Below are 19,790 nucleotides of genomic sequence, written 5' to 3'. Positions count from 1 at the left end.
CGTACAGATTTTCAAGTGCTCAAAGTTCATAATAGTTGCTGTGGAATCACATGTTACACTTCAGTTCAAGGAAACGAAATACAGCGACGTGTCCAATGTTATGTTAAAACACGGGGACTACTGGTCATTCAATACTAGACGAAGTCCCACACTCAAACTAATAGTCAACACTACTATCTTCACATTCTTGCTGAACTCCGTGAAAAAAGAGGAAAAAAAATAGCCTTCGACACCAAGAAAATTCAAAAGCTCCTTCCGCATTGCCTTCTTATCAAGAAGTCTCTAGCCAAGTACATCGTCGCAATTTTGGATCACTCATACTCTTCATTGGTTCTTGAGTCGTGCGATTTCAGTGTGTCCAAGTCGAAATAAATATTAAAAGGAAAAAGATTTGAGTCTGTTGAAGCCGTGAATGAGAAAGCGACACAGGTCCTGAGGAAGCTGATGGAAGAAGGTATTTATAAGTAAATACATATGTATGAAATCAGAATAAAATGTTTTACGCCTTCAGACACGTTATATAATAGCCACACCTCCGACGTAGGATTAGACTCATTTTACTTACTTTTTTATTATCACTTAAACATGGACTTCATAAGAAGCGCAGTGTTTAATGAGAAGTAAAGCTATTTATCAAATTAACTTTTACTTACCATACGCCTCGACAGATTTTTTTATATTCTGTTCTCCTACTGCAGGAAACCTCAGCAACCATAGTACTGAGTTTGACACGTTCTTTAATATAGAAACCCATGATTGTAGAGTTTGTGGATCTATCTTGTATAACTGATTGAAATTACAATACACTATAGCGTCGTCCGGCAATAAATATTGGCGCCGAGTTGTTATGACGATATTTTGAGGAACTTCCTCTCCTGTGGCGGCTTTATTGTTTGTTTGTGTTGTTGCTAACCCGTTTTGAACAACAATACCATTAAGAGAGGTCTGGACTTGACCGGAAGCAATCATTGATACAATTTGAGTAGTATTTGGGAGTTCTGCAATTTTATGGGTAATTTCTACTGGTTTATGCGCATTCACTATTTCTCGAACTTCTTTAACATCTGTACTTTCTACTAAAGGTGATAAATCTGCAGCGTTAATAACTGCGATATTGTCTGCTACAGAAGACTGTTGTTTATCGCATACAAGAATACGTTCTTTAAGATGGGGAAACATTTGCTTGTGATCGCCTATGAAGTATGTATTCGGCATATATGCAAGTTTCTCACTATATTGTGAAGCAAGCTCCATTGGACTAGTAACAGGATCAGTAACAATGTAGTCCATGAAACTAGCACCACTAGTACCAGGGTATCCCAGCCACATAACTTGCACTGGCGCAGGACGTAATGCAAAGATTTCATTACGGGCGCCTTTAGTATATCCATTCATGTTTACTAATATGTGAATCCCGTCAGAAAATATGCGGTCGGCAGCTTTACCATTGCACTGAATTTGCGACAAATCCACAAAATGTTCGGCTTCACGTATGATTTTATATCGGAAGGTTGTCCCATCGTCGGAGCTCAAGGCATAACAAAATATTTCAACGCGTGATTTATCATGAAGGCCTGGGATTGATTGCATTAAATGAGAGGTAGGATGATTGCCGAAATCTGAGCTCACATAGCCAATACGTAATCTACCATCAGCAGGTAACTCACGCGAAAACTTGTATGGTGGTTTGTGTAATACATGAATTTTCTCCAAGCACAGGTTTGCATGCCTAGTGGCAATAGCTTTGCGGAATTCATGAGATAGTGGATATAACATTGAATGATGTGGATGAACAGATGGTAAACGATTTTTTTCAAGCTGTTCTGCTACAATGCTTATGAGTTTTTTCATTCGGGCATCATAGTCGGTCCAATCACATACAATTTGCAAACAATGAGCTAAATTGCAATAAGCATCGGGAAAATCTGGTTTTAATTTCAGTGCCGTTCTGTATGACTGTATGGCATCTGGAATATTTCCCGAATCTTTATGTATGCTCGCCAGGTTGCTATGTGCATCAGCAAAGGCTGGATTTATTTGAATTGCACGTGTATAACATTGTAAAGCACCGTTAATATCCTGAAGCTCTTTTAAGGTATTTCCCATATTAGAATATGCGTCTGCAAAGGTTGGCTGGATGCGAATGGCTTCCTTGTAGTGCATTAAAGCCTCTTTTAATTTTCCTTGCTGCTGAAGAACCGAAGCTAAGTTAGAGTGTGCAGCTGCAAAATCTGGAAATACTTCAAGAGCTTTTAAATATAAGCGAGTTGCTTCCTCAATATAGCCTTGTTCACGCTTAATGTTAGCCAAGTTGTTTAGGGAATCAGCATGATTTGGGCATAAACGTAAAGCCGTATTATAACAATCTTCTGCTTCTTTAACCTGCAAATAAATTGAATCTATGAGTAAGTTTTAGTAATTTTCAATATATTTAAATATTCGTTTACATTTCATCACTTATATCCTAATCCCCATCGTGAGTTTATTTATTGCCAAGCTAAACTTTTTTTTCAATTGTATAGTCCTTTTTTACTAATTTTAACCCCTTAAGAGCACAGATCAATTTATAACTACTTTTCTAGAAAATCAAGATCAGAAATAAAAAAAATACTTCATTTTCGGTTTTAGTGTAGATTTTGCAAGGGTAAAACTCTGTTTCCTTCTTCCTCACTACTGAAAACAATGCCTGAACTTGAAGCGACAATTAAGACTCTTTGTTTGTGCGTTCCCACGACAATCGGTTCTACGTAACCGGAATGACCCGCATTTATATCCGGCCAAGGACTTTCACTTCAGCAGCATTCCTCATATATGCATGGGGAATGTTTATGCTGCTACAACAACATCTCTTTGCCATTGACACTTCGCGGGCTGATGAACTGCTTAGACAAGGAAGGCTCTCCGCTCACCTGCGGTTTGCTCTTAATCTCTCCAGACCATCGATATATGTGCTTTTCTCTAAAAGTATTACTTAAGAGAGAATTTACATTTTACAAAAAATTTCCATTTAGAATACAAGTAAGTAACTTCAGTTAAGTAAAATTTTTGCAGGTCTGATAAAAACGTTTAACTTAGACATAATCACATGTTTTCCTAAGTAACGATGATGAACGAAATTCTCTAATGAAGAAAAAGTGTTCATTTATTCATGCATGTTTTGTTATGAATAATAGTTTTTAGCACTCTTCCTTATATAAAAATAGATGAGCTAGAGCTAAGGAAGTTTATTTAGTTTTTATGGGGTTTTCGCCAGATGAGGTTCAGTCCGACGAAGATGTGAGCGAAGTTCAACAAATTACTCTAGTGCATCACGAGACTTTGGCGGAAACACAGATGGTTACTCACTTTGTGTACGGGCTTTCAAAATGGAAGTAAACCATTAGCTATAGATCGTGGTTATTGGGAATATCTAAATAGATCAAAGCGAAGAACTGTATTTTTATACCCGCGCACTTTACCAATATAATTTTGTTCACATAACGGTTGTATGTAATGACATAAAGATATATAGAGAGGAGTCCATTTAGCCAAGCCTGTCCATTCGTGCGCACGATAACTTGCGCAAAAATTAATACATTTCAATGAAACTGTGACTCTTAGTCCAAGCTAGGTTGATCTTGAAGTGGGCCAATAACCACAGCCACCTCCAATATAATAATAATTTTCAAAAGAGCAATACGTGATGCAGAATTACTCAAGTCAAGTAAATCGAGAATCTCGATAACTAATTAATAAAACTCGCACCCCTCTTCATTTAAATTCGATTTAAATATTATAGAATTTAGTCTTTCTCACTTGTTCAATTCCGACTTATGTTGGATAATACCCCTATGTATCTTTACCAGAAACTCACAAAGTTGGTTACACTGAATGATCTGATTGCATCTATGTTAAATACAATTATCCAACCTCTTCTACAAGGTTGTTTTTCGTCAATTCTTTACGCACGTAGAACTCTGTTGCACCTTCTATTCGCAGCAACTTACGTAAGAGAAAGTTCAAGAATGCTCTGTAATCCTTTCGTTAGCATACATTTTTAAATTTTAACGTCTGTAGTTTTATTGCTCATTTATTTTAGCAAAATAAATTGCAAGCCGTATATTTTGTGTAATTTTTGTATGCGTTATATGCAAAAAAACAAAAATGCCCAAAACGTATAAAAACTAACAAAACAGTACTTAACTAAGCTGGATGTAGAGTAGAACTTCACTACTAAATCATCATTCTGTTTTTTTTTTTTTAATTTTGCTACTTACGAATTCCCGAATTTATGTTAATTATTTTCAAATAAATACTTACAACTTACCTTATGGTTATCCTTAATAATTTTTTAGGTGAAATGGGTCTATGGTGACTATTGTACCATCTTTTTTGAAGCTTTTCTTAAATTTTTAACAAATTGTAATCAAACATATTGATATTCATTCGCATATACAAATTCAAACAATTTGACGGGATACAATCTTAAAGTATCGTACAGATTATGGAATTCGCCGAATTTCTGTCTTTCTTCATTAATAGAGTGTGCATAACATTTGCTCCCTGTGTATTTTTAACTAAATAAGGAATTGTACTTGAAGACAACCACAACATTTCTTCTTCGGTGTTACTAATTTTTTCGATTTGAAACTAGAACTAGTACTGAGATCTATACTTTTATAGCTCTGCATAAATGCTCCGAAAGGCAGAGAACATGGTGAAGCGACGAAGAAAGTCTTGGGAAAAGAGTCAATGGAAACACAGTAAAGCATGGAGTATACCGTTAATCAAAGGTTTTGCGATCGCCGAGTGAAATTGCATTTTGTTCTGTTAAAAATATATTTGATATCAATCAAAATTCGTCGTTTAAAATTTGCATTTGATGAAAATGAAAATGAATAAAGATGAACGGCATAATTCCACAAATAAAAGCACAAAACAGCACGGAGAATTTCATATTCTCTACGAAAAACTACGCATTAATCCTGAGAAATTCCAAAATTAAAATAATTTCGCAAAAACCTGTTGGATAGTGTAATTAACGGCTCGATTCGATATACATTGCGTTAAAAAACAATAGCGCTAGGACTTATTGACAAGCGTTAATACGTGTGTTTCTTATTTAATTTAAAAAATTTATTTTATGAAACTATAGTTAAAAACAAATATAAATGAAATTTTGAAAGTTTATGCAAATTAAAAAATTACAATAAATTGTCTTCGAAATTCGACACTTCTTAATCAACATTTTTAAATTTTATTATAAAAAATTCAATGAGTTATAAACTACGTACCTGAAATTTTTTAATTCTGACGAAAATTTGTTAAATTTTTTTAATTTTGAACAAAGATTGAAACTAAGATTTGTACGTTTTTTGTAGGGGAATGAACTATATTTTCATAAAAGAAACTTATTAAATTTAAATAAGAATTGTGAAAACTTGTAAATAAGTCCCAATGCTATAGTTATTTAACGCAAATTTTACTACTGATATATCTGTAATTAAACTTAATATTTTTCAAATGCAACTTAAACTGCAGGGTCGGTCACTCGAAGTGTAACCAATTTCAGACCGCTTGCATAGCTGATGCACGGGCATCTGTCTGTAAGTTGGCTAAATGTTGTCCAGAGTATTGTTTATAAGCGCGCGGATCTTTTTGCCGAGAGTAAACGCGAAAAAAGAAAATCAGTAATGGATTTCAAACGTAACAGTGTGATTGCATTATACAACTATTTGGCTGGAAAACCACAAACAGCGATTGTTCGTGAGCTCGAGCACCTTAAAGTAAATAAAGTTTTTGTTTATCGCACCATTATTCGTTACAATGATATTGGTAGCGTCGCGAAACGCCGTTGAGGTGGTCATCAAAAGACTGCAACGTCACGTTAAATGGTTCAAAAAGTGAAGAAGCGACCTGAGCGAAATCCCCGACGAAGTGCCAATCAAATGGCAAAAGAACTGAAAATATCTGGCATCCGCCGCATACTGAAAAATGATCTCAAAGTCAAGCCTTACAAGATCCAAAACGCGCATGATCTCACACCACAGCAGCAACAAGTCAGACTTGAAAGAGCGAAGGAGTTGCTTCGCTCGGCCGAAAGTGGTCAATTTCTGAACATTGTGTTTTCTGATGAGAAAATTTTTCAAATTGAGTAATTCGTAAACTCCCAAAACGATAGGTTTTATTTGACCGACCGTTCATACTAGAATTTGAGTCATCGATTGGCCACCAGGAGGCAGCATCCGCCACAGGTAATGATTTGGGCCACTGTAACCGAAGATGAGCGCTCTCCAATCGTTTTCATCGAGCTTGGCGTCAAGGTAAATGTGAAATATTATCGGGAAAGTATTCTGGAGGTTGCTTCGTAGCCGCGGTCAGACAAACATTTCGGTGGCAGACCATGGACGTTTCAACAGGACTCGGCACCGTCTTACAAAGCTCGTTTGAACCAAGAATGGCTAAAAAACAATGTTCCGAACTTCATAACGTCCACACGATGGTTCTCAAATTCACCAGACGCGAATGAATGGATTATTCTCAAGGTCCAAACTAAAGGATTCACCAGTCTCGAGGTGCTGAAAAAAGCTATTGTCCGCGAGTGGGCCAAAATACCTGAAAGTCACATTCGGGCAGCTTGCAACTCGTTTCTGGACCGTCCCAAGGCCATAGTCAAGGCAAAAGGTAGTTTTATCGAGCAAAAGTAAATTAATTCTTAATTTTGTATTATTTTCACATATTTTTTACTTTGAATTGAATAAAAGTAATATTCCAAACTAATTGGTTACTCTTCGAGTGCCGACCCCTGGATACGAAATATACCTAATTGGCAGGCAAGAAGTACATTTGTATTCTTTACCAGCATTTCTGGAGTATTTTCCCGACAAAATCTGGAGTGGCTTGTGATGTCAAATTACACTGATCGCTTTTTTTTTGGCAGACCCTCTTGTAAAAGTAAAAAAACTGTTAAAGTATAAATTGAAAATCATCGGACGCTATCGATAGTATTCAAAACTATCGATGACTTTCTGTAGGCCATGATAGTATCTGTTACTTGCTTGCTATTTTAAATGTTTGCTCAGAAGAATGGCAGGTTTAGGCTAATCCATAATAAGACTTCCACAACATTTTTATGATCTTTCATATTCTTACAAATTACCTGTCCCTTTTCCTTGAGTGCATTGGCTAAGTTACAATACGCATCTGGGAAGTTTGGTTGAAGCTCTATTGCTCGCTTATATGTGTCGATAGCCAAATCAATTAGTCCTTGCTCATAATAGACACATGCTAAATTTCCATGGACCACAGCATTATTTGGTGATAAACTCAAGGCCCGTAAATATGCCGCTACCGCTCTAGAAAGATATAATTGTTATATAATAAAGAGTAAATAAGCAGGGTATTTCAAATTCTAGATTTTTTTAAATAAAAATTAAACTCATATTTTAAATGAGTATTCAGATGTAAATATTTCGCATATCGCACACTCAGTTTACATAAGCATATCGATATTCATACCAACTACAATAGGCAAAAAAAATTTAGTGCGGATTTGAGAGCATTGACATCTTTGACTAACTTTTCTTTGAAAATGCTGCTGTAAACATCCTTTGTGTAAACGATGAGCGCTACAAAGGTATGATAAATGATTTTTGTGACCGAAAATTTAAGACATGAACTTAAATGATCTTTGGCTGTAGCAGAATGGCTTTCTTGTTTTAAAAGGCTTATATCACACCTTATGTGCAGGTCAAACCGTCTTTCAAAGGTTTTCAGTTATAAGGAAAAAATACTGAATGGCACAAAATCCTTAGGGAGCGCTTGTGAGCTCTTGCCTGCCTTGGATATGAAAACAACCCTCACAGCTTTCCAAAACCTTGATATAAAGTCTATCCCTAAGCAGCTCCCATCAATACGGGCCATCCAATGACACGATACCTCCGCAGACTTCTGCAGTTGTTCAGTTATGATGTTATCGGAACCAGGCGTTTTGAAGGGCTTGGAAGATCCAAACTGCATTCGAAAATCGGCTTCGAGAAACAACTTAAGCGACTCCTCGCTGCTCATTGCCCAACATCCCACTTCGTCTCTAAAGTACTTATTTGGAGTGGGAATTCCTCGAAAGAGTTCGTCTGAAACTCGCGGACTCATGAATCGATGCCTTCTCGACTTTCCTAATTTTGGACTTATAGATTCCTAGCTTTATCTCATAAAGTTCCTATCCTGATTTGTGCTTAATTCGTCTAGCCCTATTGAAAAGCGTCTGCACAAATCCCTAAGTTTAATGACCTACAAGGCGGATTTTTCTTCCTAGAAAGTTTTCGAAGTGGACATGAGCTCTCAGGGGCATTATTATAAGCTGAGGTAAAAATGTCCACCACCTCGTCGATTGACCGTTGCTGAAATAAGCAACATTATAGGTTTTCGTCCTGAGCTCAGCAATATCATTACTTCTACCTAAGTCTGAGTACTTGCATCAGAACTACATCAGCTCCACCTTGCTCAAGGAGTAAGTTGGTGGGCGCCGTAGAGTGCTGAAGATTTATAAGAAAAATATTTATTTTCGATAATACTGCCCAGCACCCCAAGGACGGTGTCCCCGCTCTCCAAGTTCGAAAACCTCTTCTCTTTCACCCTGTCGAAGAGTAGCCAGATGCTTATAACCGGTGGCGCAAACGAGAGGGCGTCACCAGCACTGTCTATATCCAACATAACGGATTCCATTTCCATACCCACATGAGCTTCTTCTCTCAGCCTTTCCAGATTTGCAGGGGCATCTCACCTCGGTTTGGAAGAGCTTTGGAACGGACGACTTATCAAAACAACACGAGTTATTCCCGGCCAAGGGCTGCAGCCTCATTAAACTAACCCTGCTTAGTGCGATGAACTTCACCCCTAATCTATTATCATTGGACTAAATCTTTTCAGCAAGGTTACACCAAACACTGATCTACAGCTGGTGCGTTTAACCCTTTCGCTACATCTTTTTATTGCGCTATCCAAAAAATCCAAATTTTGTGTTTGAGTATTTATTTTAGGATCAATAACAATACAAATAAATTTTTTTTTATATTTTTTTTTTTTTGTTAAGTGCTTTTTTTTTAATGTTGCCATATGGCAACAAATGTTTTGTATTGGTTTCAATCGCAAATAAACTTCTTCTGCAATCTAATGCAAGTTAACACCTTACGAGAAATTTTCATTTCTATTTTCATAGAGAAGCAATCAAATTTAATCCACGTACTCATAACCTTTCGAGATATTCGACTAGAAAATCGCGCAAACACAAAAAAAAATCGTTTAAGTAAATTCTTCGTATTTTTTCATAAAAAATTTGGTTTTCTCTAAAACATTAAATAAATAATACATCACGAATCAAGTTTTAAGAAAGGAATTTTAATTACTTTGCCAATGATGTATGTATTTGCTTTTGAAAGCGGTGGAGTAATTTTGGATATATGTATTATGGTTTTTGAAATTGGCATTTGATATATCCCCGATTTTCATAATTTTCTCAAAAAAGGTTTAGTACCGTTGTAATTCATGATGAAAAGATTTCAAAAGTGAGCTCTTTAACAGACCGTTATTCGGCTCTGAGCGAATTTGGCAGAACCAGCTAATGAGCTGATGTCTCTTGAGATGTGTTTACAAAAGAACTGAGATTGTGTTGGTGGTATAGGAAAAAAGTCAACCAATGACACTTCGTTGCGGTCTGAGCAACGACTGATGATTGGACGAGTGTATATCGCTAGCTTATAAGTACGTAAAGGTACGAAAACCCGCGTTTTTCACCGTAAGTCAGGATTTTGCCTGTTTCAAAAATTTTATTATTCCGTTATTGTCTTTCTCGACTAGATGCACAAGGAAAATAACATCACTTGCCAGGTGTTTTTAAATGTCGCACTGTGTAATTTAACAACACGCATATACACGTCATTTGATAACAAATTTTAGCCGCCGCCGTAGTCGAATAAGTTGGTGCGGGCACGAAACACCAATTGATAGACAATTTTTTTTCTAGAAGCTGCTCTGCAGACCGTGGCAAACCTCTGGGTGTATTTCTGCGATGAAAAGCTCGTCATAAAAACCCATCTGCTGTTCGGTGCCGACGTAAAACTTTAAGTATTTCCATTTGTGGAAGCCGTCAAGACGTACACCACAAATAGGAAGAGAAGCTCCCAAACAGTGTGTAAGCGCTTTACAAACTTTGTATATGTGCATGTACGTGCTTTATTTACGCATAGTAGTCTTTTTTGAATGTGACACTATTCAAAAACGAAGGTGAAAATGGTAAAAATTTATTCATAAATAAACAATTACAGCCTCCTAAATACAGTTGACAAAGCTACAGCTTTTGTTTGTGATGTGTAAAGCAGAAGTTCATAATTATAAATCCTTTTGGTTTCTTTTTATTGGTTGATATCAAAATATTATTAAATTTAGAAGCATAATTTTTAAAATATACGTATAATATAATGCATAATATCCTACATTTTTCCAGATCTTTATGTCCAGAGTAATTAAGTAAGTACTAAATAATCAATGTTAGTGGAATATTTTATAATTTTCTCTATGCTAAAGTTTAGACTTACCTGTCAAATATTCTTGCTTCTTTAAGCACATTTCCCAAATTAATGTATGCATCAAGGAAGTTAGGGTCCAAAGTGACGGCCTTTTCAAAGTGATGTATTGCCAACCAAATTTCGCCTTGTGCATTAAAAACACATCCCAAATTACTCCAAGCCACTGCGAATCCAGGGCATGTTTCAATAGCTTTCAAATAACAAGCCTAAAAAGTGACAAAATACAAATATTTTAGTACAGCTAGTGAACTTTGTTTAGCATTCAACTAAGGACGTCTGAAAGTTTGACAAATTCATGGATTCTTGGGTACGGATTTATTTAAAAAAATATTTGCGTGTGGAACGGATTTAATTTTTCCTTACTTGGAGTAGAGTATGTAAAAGAAGTACTCCTAGGGCAAACAAGTACATGACATGTTGTGCATAATTGTTCCTCAAATATCTGAAAATATATTGCCATATTGTATTCAACACGAGTGAAGTGACGTCTCTCGTTATTACCGAACAAAAACTCGAAGCGGTTTGTAATAAAATTCAGTCCCGGAAAGCTCCAGGTCCGTAGTTTGCAAAGTTCTTTAAGGGGTCCCGGTGGTCTAGAATTTTCAAAAAATCGATTTTTTTTTATTTTTCGAAAGGCTGTTAAGAATATACTGTCAAATTTTTTGGAAGCATATTCCCAGTATTTTTGATTCTATAGCCGTTTTAGCAGGTAGACTCAGATTTGTCACGCGGCCACTCTCAAAACTTTAAATTCATTTATCTCAAAACTACTTTTTTCGGCCTAGTGTTGTAAAAAAAAAACCTATTGAACGGAATCGTCTGAAATTTTAATATGTTATTCACAACATCAATGGCTATCGCCAGTACTAAAATCATATTATTATTTTAATTATTTCCTTTTTTTTATTGAAAAACTGAAAACCTCGTTTTTTAGAGCGTGAAATTCAAAGCCGCGCCATTTTGTCCATTTGAATGAATAATTTTTTTGTTTTTGTGTTTTAGGTAAATAGAAGAGCCATAAACAGGCGGTGGCGTTAATCGGTATTAACGATTAAATTCGGAATTAGCTCAAGAATTAAGTGAAACAAATGCGGATTGACAACTAGACTAAATTATCAGAATTTAAGCGGATTGGGGAATTTTCGATGGCACTACTGCAAAAACGACAGTTATTATCTATTGTGAATGAAAAATAATCAAACGTTAACTAACTAAAAATTTGATGCCTATAAAAGAAAACATACAAACTTGAACTTTTGTTAAAAATTTAAAGAACCGTCTCAGGGCTAATATGTATGATATTCATAGTAACTCACCTTAGCCTCTTCCAATCTGCCAAGTGCTTTCAGCAAATTTCCTAGATCGCTACGCACACAATAAAGATCCTGAAAAATATGATTTGGTCAGATTTCATTCATTTTTTTTATATAATTATTTTAGTTACCGGATTATATTGCAATGCAGTAATGTATGCTTGCACTGCAGACTCCATGTCACGAGCCGCTACCAACGCAGCGGCTAAATTTATGTATCCATCAATAAAGTCAGGTTTTAGCCTAACTGCTCGCCTATAGTTCTCCAAAGCTTCTGGCAGCTGTCCACGTTCTTTGTACACATTTCCTAAGTTGCTGAGGAAATATAAAATTGTTAATAATTTAATTATTTAAAGTATAAACATGTGATACTAAGCAGTACAGTAGACATTGCCGTTTTCGTTTTATACCCGTGCACTAGTGCATTATAGTATTATAATTTTGTTCACATAACGGCTACATAACATCAAAGAGGAATCGAGATATGTAGATATGACATATGGTGCATACCAAAATTTTCAGAATTGAGAGGAGTAAGTTACGTCACGATAACTCGAGCAAACATAAAAAAATTCAATGAAATTGAATATAAGAAGTGAATATGAAAATATTAACCTACCCAACCCAAGGCGGCCGCCGTAGCCGAATGGCTTGGTGCTAGACTAAAATAAAAATAAAAAAATAAATAATTGGCTCGTACACTTCTGTTAGATGTTTGGCCGAGCTCCTCCTCCTATTTGTGGTGTGCGTCTTGATGTTGTTCCACAAATGGAGAGACCTACAGTTTCAAGCCGACTCCGAACGGCAGATATTTTTATGAGGAGCTTTTTTATGGCAGAAATACACTCGGAGGTTTGTCATTGCCTGCTGAGGGGCGACCGCTATTAGAAAAATGTTTTTATTAATTTTGCTTTCACCGAGATTCGAACCAACGACCTCTCTGTGAATTCCGAATGGTAATCACGCACCAACCCACTCGGCTACGGCGGCCGCACTACCATTCGGAATTCACAGAGAGAACGTAGGTTTGAATCTCGGTGAAACAACAAAATTAAGAAAACGTTTTTTCTAATAGCGATCGCCCCTCGGCAGGCAATGGCAAACCTCCGAGTGTATTTCTGCCATGAAAAAGCTCCTCATAAAAATATCTGCCGTTGGGAGTCGGCTTAAAACATGTAAAGAGGAGCTCCTTATATGTCGCAATGTCTGAATTTGGTATATCTTCAAAACTAATACGGCTTTGCAAAATGACAAATGAGCAATGCCACAACAGAAGGACCTCTTCGAGTCGTTCAATACCAAACGAGGTTTCAGACAAGACGAGTTCTCTACCAACAAGTCCAACTTTCTCAAAGCCAGTTTATTTGATCTTTAGCGAACTGCCACCATGTTGCTGATTACGTTTGCTTATAAGCGGTTTCTTTGTAGGTCAGTAACTAATCAATCTCAAATCAGCGGCAGTCAGGTGACGAGTGACCGTTCTTGACGTTGCTTATCTTAAGCTCTTTTACTAATTGCGGAACCCTTTATACAGATACTTCTATATTTTTTCACAACCGTACAGTTTTTGTTTTGTGTTTTTAGCCATTGCTTACTTTAACACAATTTCTCAAATAAAACGTGTTCTAGTAACAAATTTTTGCTCCCAAATGATGTTCAGGAAAGGTCGCGATCAAAATAAAAAAAACACACACAGTAAAGGAATGCAATAAAGCAAGAATATTTTTGCCATGAAGTAGCAAACCAAATAAAGCTGTAATTGTTTCGTTGCGCAGAGTTCCTGCTTATTTTAAGTTTTCTTCAGATTAAACGAAGAGATAAAAATACTAAAGTATGTTAATGAAATGCTCTAGTTTCTAAAACACGCAAAGAGAATCATTTCAAAGAAAACGTTTATTTGTAAGCTAAAAGATGTCTGAGTATGTGTATGAGTCCGATGCTGTACATAAATCAGTTAGCTTGTAATGTGAACTATTTTATAAATTAAAAACATGATGCAGTACGAAAGAGAGGTGTTTTTGAAATATTTAAAAACAGATTTTAGTACATATTATAAATTTTAATTGCTTTGTGCGAATCGGTACCGAGAGTAAAATTCGTCATTGATTCAATTCTTTATTCATTTTCAATAATCTCGACATCTCGTTCAATATTTTAATATTTAAAGCGAAAGTTTTTCTTGTTATTAAGTATTCAGAGGTTTTGTGTTTTATTAAGTTTAGTATCATAGTCTGGATATTTAATTTAATATAATTGGCACTTTATATTTTATCTTTTGTAGTATTTGTAGAGCGTGGAATTAAATAAGCCTTAAATTTTCCTGCACTTTCTTTCAATATCTACCCCATCTGTTTACCGCGTCAGCTTTTTCAGTCTATTCTTTGCTTTACTTCCAATTCATAGTTTTTATTTTGATTTCAGTCAATAGTACTCTCAAAATTTGTAACATTTATATCGATTTTTTAGAACAGGAATCAATTTAATGGAGGATGGTTCCATGTGTAGAAGTCCACGCAAGTGGGGAAAGTTACTGATCGCCATTCACTTGGGAGTGGCCAGGACGATTCTTCTACATATGGTTCAAGCAGCTCACAACGTCCGGGATTAGCCCACGTATCCTCTGGTTAGCTTCCGAACACCCGTTCGGGAGTGAGCTAAAGTGAGAAGGCGAAGCATCCCAGCATAGCTGGTTGTGCGCTGGGTTTGGGACCCGCCACTTAAAAAGCCCCCCCAATGAAAACAGCAACAAAGCCTCGGATGAGAACTGCCTTTACTGATGACGACCCCTGCAAACGAAATAAGGAACACGATTTGAGGGCATGCACCTGGAATGTCCGGTCCCTTAATGGGGAAGGTGCCTCTGCCCGGCTGGTTGATGTCCTCGTGAGAGTAAAGGCTGACATCACTGCCATCCAAGAGATGCGATGGACGGGGCAAGGTAAGAAAAACATAGGACCTTGCGACGTCTACTACAGCTGCCATGTAAAGGAGCGCAAATTCGGTGTCGGATTTGTTGTGGGAGAGAGACTTCGTCGCCAAGTACTGTCGTTCACTCCGGTGGACGAGCGTCTCGCAACAATCCGCATCAAAGCGCGATTTTTTAACATCTCGCTAATTTGCGCCCACGCCCCGACGGAAGAGAAGGACGATGCGACCAAGGATTCTTTCTATGAGCGCTTGGAACGTTCCTATGAGCGCTGCCCCCGCCACGACATAAAAATCGTGCTTGGCGACTTCAACGCCAGGGTGGGCAAGGAGGGAATTTTTGGTCCCACAGTCGGAAAATTCAGCCTGCACAACGAAACATCCGGTAACGGACAGAGGCTGATCGACTTCGCCGGGGCCCGAAACATGGTAGTCTGTAGCACCAGATTCCAGCATAAGAAGATTCACCAAGCTACCTGGCTGTCTCCAGATCGAAAAACGCGAAACCAGATCGATCATGTTGTGATAGATGGAAGACACGCTTCTAGTGTATTAGATGTACGTACGATCCGAGGACCCAACATCGACTCGGATCATTACCTTGTTGCAGCCAAACTGCGCACACGCCTCTGTGCAGCAAAAAACGTACATCTACCTACGCAAAGAATGTTCGACATCGAAAAGCTGCAATCACAACAGACAGCCAGAAGATTCGCCACTCGACTCTCACTCCTGCTCTCGGAGAGCACTGCCCAACACACCGGCATGTGCGAGCAATGGAGCAACATTTCTCGTTCCCTACGTACCGCCGCCGAAGAAGAAATCGGATTCCGGCGAGCCCGAAAAAACAATTGGTACGACGAGGAATGTCATGCTGCCGCCGAAAGAAAAGATGCCGCCTATAGAGCCACGCTGCGATCGGGCGCAACGCGAGCCATGTGGGATCGTTACAGAGAGCTAAAAAAGGAAGAGAGACGTATTATCCGACAGAAGAAACGAGAGGCCGAAATACGTGAGTGCGAGGAGCTTGAGATGCTGGCCAACAGGAACAACGCCCGAAAATTTTACCAGAAAGTTCGGCGGCTTACAGAAGGTTTTAAGACCGGGGCGTTGTCCTGTAAGAACAAAGACGGCGATCTGGTGACTGACGTACAGAGCAATCTTAAATTATGGAGGGAACACTTCTCGAACCTGTTAAACGGTGACAGCTGCGCATGTCATAGAGAATGTGAAGATCCCGATACCCCAATCGTTGACGACGGAATTGTCGTTCCGCTACCCGATCATGACGAGGTGAGAATAGCGATAATGCGGCTAAAGAACAACAAAGCCGCGGGTGCCGACGGACTGCCGGCTGAGCTATTCAAACATGGCGGCGAGGAGCTGGTAAGGTGCATGCATCAGCTCCTATGCAGAATATGGTCGGATGAAAGCATGCCTGCCGATTGGAATTTAAGTGTGCTCTGCCCAATCCATAAGAAGGGCGATCCTGCAATTTGTGCCAATTACCGCGGGATTAGTCTTCTAAATATCGCCTATAAGGTTCTAGCGAGCGTATTGTGTGAAAGGCTGAAGCCCACCGTCAACCAACTGATTGGACCTTATCAGTGTGGCTTCAGACCTGGAAAGTCTACCATCGACCAAATATTTACAATACGCCAAATCTTGGAAAAGACCCATGAAAGGAGAATCGACACACACCATCTTTTCGTCGACTTCAAAGCTGCATTCGACAGTACAGAAAGGAGTTACCTGTATGCCGCTATGTCTGAATTTGGTATCCCCGCAAAACTAATACGGCTATGTAAGATGACGTTGCTCAACACCAGCAGCGCCGTCAGAATTGGGAAGGACCTCTCCGAGCCGTTTGATACCAAACGAGGTTTCAGACAGGGTGACTCGCTGTCGTGTGACTTCTTTAACCTGATGTTGGAGAGCATCGTACGAGCCGCAGAACTTAATCGCTCAGGCACAATTTTTTATAAGAGCGTACAATTGCTGGCGTATGCCGATGATATTGACATCATCGGCCTTAACAACCGCGCTGTTAGTTCTGCCTTCTCCAAACTGGATAAAGAGGCAAAGCGAATGGGTTTGGTGGTGAACGAGGACAAAACGAAGTACCTCCTGTCTTCAAACAAACAGTCGGCGCACTCGCGTATCGGCACCCACGTCACTGTAGACAGTTATAATTTTGAGGTTGTAAAAGACTTCGTGTATTTAGGAACCAGCATTAACACCGATAACAATGTCAGCCTTGAAATCCAACGTAGAATCTCTCTTGCCAACAAGTGCTACTTTGGACTAAGTAGGCAATTGGGCAGTAAAGTCCTCTCTCGACGAACAAAATTAACACTCTACAAGACTCTCATCATGCCCGTCCTAACGTATGGCGCAGAAGCTTGGACGATGACAACATCCGATGAAGCGACGCTTGGAGTGTTCGAGAGAAAGATTCTGCGTAAGATTTTTGGACCTTTGCACGTTGGCAACGGCGAATATCGCAGACGATGGAACGATGAGCTGTATGAGCTTTACGACGACATAGGCATAGCGCAGCGAATAAAGATCCAGCGGCTTCGTTGGCTGGGTCATGTCGTCCGAATGGATACAAACGCTCCGGCCTTGAAAGTATTCGATGCGGTACCAGCTGGTGGTAGCAGAGGAAGAGGAAGGCCTCCTCTGCGTTGGAAAGATCAGGTGGAGAAGGACTTGGCTTCACTTGATGTGTCCAACTGGCGCCGGCTAGCACGAGAAAGAAACGACTGGCGCGCTTTGTTAATCTCGGCCAAAATCGCGTAAGCGGTTATCGCGCCAATTAAGAAGAAGAAGAATCAATTTAAATAAACGTCAGAAGTGTAAACCTTTATTTCTCTCTTTGTTTTGGTCAGAACACCTCTAAACGCTACTTACCTGTAAGCTTCGGCCAAAAGAGGATTTTGCTTTATTGCAAGTGTTGAAAATTGTGCAGATTTATCTAAGCGCCGACATTGAAAATGGATTGAGGATAGAAGCAGTAGAACTCCAGTATTTGTGCTATCCTGCCGCCATAATTGCATGCAGTGCTTTTCAGCGTTTTCATAATCCACAGCCTGGTATTCTCGATGTGCTAACTCCAACAAGCCTAAAAAGTACATAAATGATAGATTGTTGAGAAATTTAAATCATTGTAAATAATAATAAGCTTCGAACAGATTTTATGTGTTCGGGAGCATAAAAAAAGAAAACCAGTATAACTTAGTAATAGCCTGCAAAAAATTTCAAGCCGGATCCGCTTTTTTTACCACAAGCTGTTGCAAGGCAGATTTTTACGGCCGACCACGAAAAAAAACGAAATTTCTTGATAACACTCCGCAACAATTTTAGGGTTATGGCCTGGAGATGGAATTAAATAAACTCAGAATGAAAGTACTAGGACCATATAGGATACAATTTTATAGTCTTATTAATTTTAAAAGTATTCATCCGATTTCGAAAATGTGGAAAAAACAGTTTAAATAATGCGTAAATTTAAATTAAAAAAATTATGTTCAAAATGAGGAAGTATATAAAAAAATTGGGAAAATATAAGTTGAAGTTAGAAATCTAAATTTATATTGAGAATGTGTAAATTCAAAGTGAGAAAAAGTTAGATGGTTTTGTTGTATAATGCACTTTTACAATAACAAAAATATTAAAATAAATAGTTCAAATTTGATAATTCGTCGCGCTACCACTATTTTCAGCACAAATGTATGTCGGATTTTCTTTTAAATCGGTTAGATTTTTTACTTCAAAATTTTGCATGCGACGCTTTTTTATATAAAACAATAATAAAAAACAAACAATTCTTCTGAGTCAGACACCTTGACAAGAGCGGGAAAACCCTTGAAGAGAAACAACTGCTTTAGCGGTCGGACTAGCCACCACCGATCGAACAGTTTACGGCGTATTCCAAATCACGAGAAGCATGGCGTCTGATACTGCTCAGACTGGTTATCCATAAGACAGATCCAACTACCAACAGATAGAGCGGTCGACAACCACGGCAGGCAGGAGTAATAAACCTCCCAGGCACTCTGAGTTTGAGAAATTGTCCGGCATCGGCCCGGAAAGGGGTAAACCGCCAACTCTGCCACTCTGTCCAACGTCCTGGTGAGTTGAACGATCCCATGAGGGGTTGGTTCAGTACGGGCGAGTAAATGGTGCTTGCTTTGGTTGAGGGGCAAATCCTAGGCGCAGCGCACCAAGAACAGAGCGTCCATGGTGTAAAAGAGTGAAAGTAGAGGCACGGTGTGCGTGTGCGTGATGAAAACAGCTGTACGCAGAAGAGTAAACGCTCTTTAGACAGATCCGCGTCCGCCATAAGAACTATCCCGCGGAGGCGTTAGAACCGGGGTACCTCACTGCGCTCCTGGAGGTCTTATAGACGAAGTGTTTAAAGGTTGGTCGCACCCGCTTAATTTCTGCGCAGCTTACTTCAGATCAGGTCTTCTGCTTGTGGACTGCAAGGAGGAGGAGACCGCGAAGTGGCTCGCATGTACGGCACCTAAGTTTGCGGCTTGATAAGGTCAGTAGCTGAATGAAAAGAGGGAAAAGGATATACAGCCCAACCACAATGTTACGGTATCCGGTATACCTATATAACGCTCAAAATTACGACCTTAACACGCGTCTTATACAGGAGGCACGGAGGATATCGGGCTCAGGCTTATCCTGGGCATCGATGCAGACACCACCTATAAAAGCTTTAAAGGGATAGGCTTACGACTAACCACTGAGTGGTCTATAAGGCCATGGACACAAAACTGCTTAAAAGAAAGAATTTCAGCCGTAAGCCATGTAAAGGCAAATATGGCAAAGAGGCAGCAGCTGAAACTGCTTCAGCTTTAACCATCCTAACCCAAACAAGTCACTGGGGCAGCATAACTCGCACTCGAAATTTTAATATATAGAAAATTTCCCCGATTTTCCTGTTCTGCCAGTATTTTGATCTGTCTCTTTTTAGATT

The 19,790-nt window shown here is 38.7% G+C and overlaps 1 protein-coding gene across 1 annotated transcript in view; it reads right to left on the bottom strand.

Annotated features, from left to right (window-relative positions):
• LOC129243400 (UDP-N-acetylglucosamine--peptide N-acetylglucosaminyltransferase 110 kDa subunit) overlaps nucleotides 1-19,790 on the bottom strand; it is a 31,104-nt gene that overhangs the window by 3,474 nt on the left and 7,840 nt on the right. The window contains exons 3-8 of the mRNA XM_054880376.1: nucleotides 17,714-17,924; nucleotides 12,007-12,190; nucleotides 11,879-11,947; nucleotides 10,572-10,768; nucleotides 7,139-7,334; nucleotides 654-2,382 (exon numbers count right to left, since the gene is read on the bottom strand). Coding sequence (XP_054736351.1) covers nucleotides 654-2,382; nucleotides 7,139-7,334; nucleotides 10,572-10,768; nucleotides 11,879-11,947; nucleotides 12,007-12,190; nucleotides 17,714-17,924 — 2,586 coding nt within the window. The remainder of the gene's footprint in view (nucleotides 1-653; nucleotides 2,383-7,138; nucleotides 7,335-10,571; nucleotides 10,769-11,878; nucleotides 11,948-12,006; nucleotides 12,191-17,713; nucleotides 17,925-19,790) is intronic.

Source organism: Anastrepha obliqua, chromosome 4, assembly GCF_027943255.1.
Source record: "Anastrepha obliqua isolate idAnaObli1 chromosome 4, idAnaObli1_1.0, whole genome shotgun sequence".
NCBI classification, from domain to species: domain Eukaryota; kingdom Metazoa; phylum Arthropoda; class Insecta; order Diptera; family Tephritidae; genus Anastrepha; species Anastrepha obliqua.
Note: the sequence above shows the minus strand (reverse complement) of the source record. Positions and strands in the feature narration are given on the sequence as shown.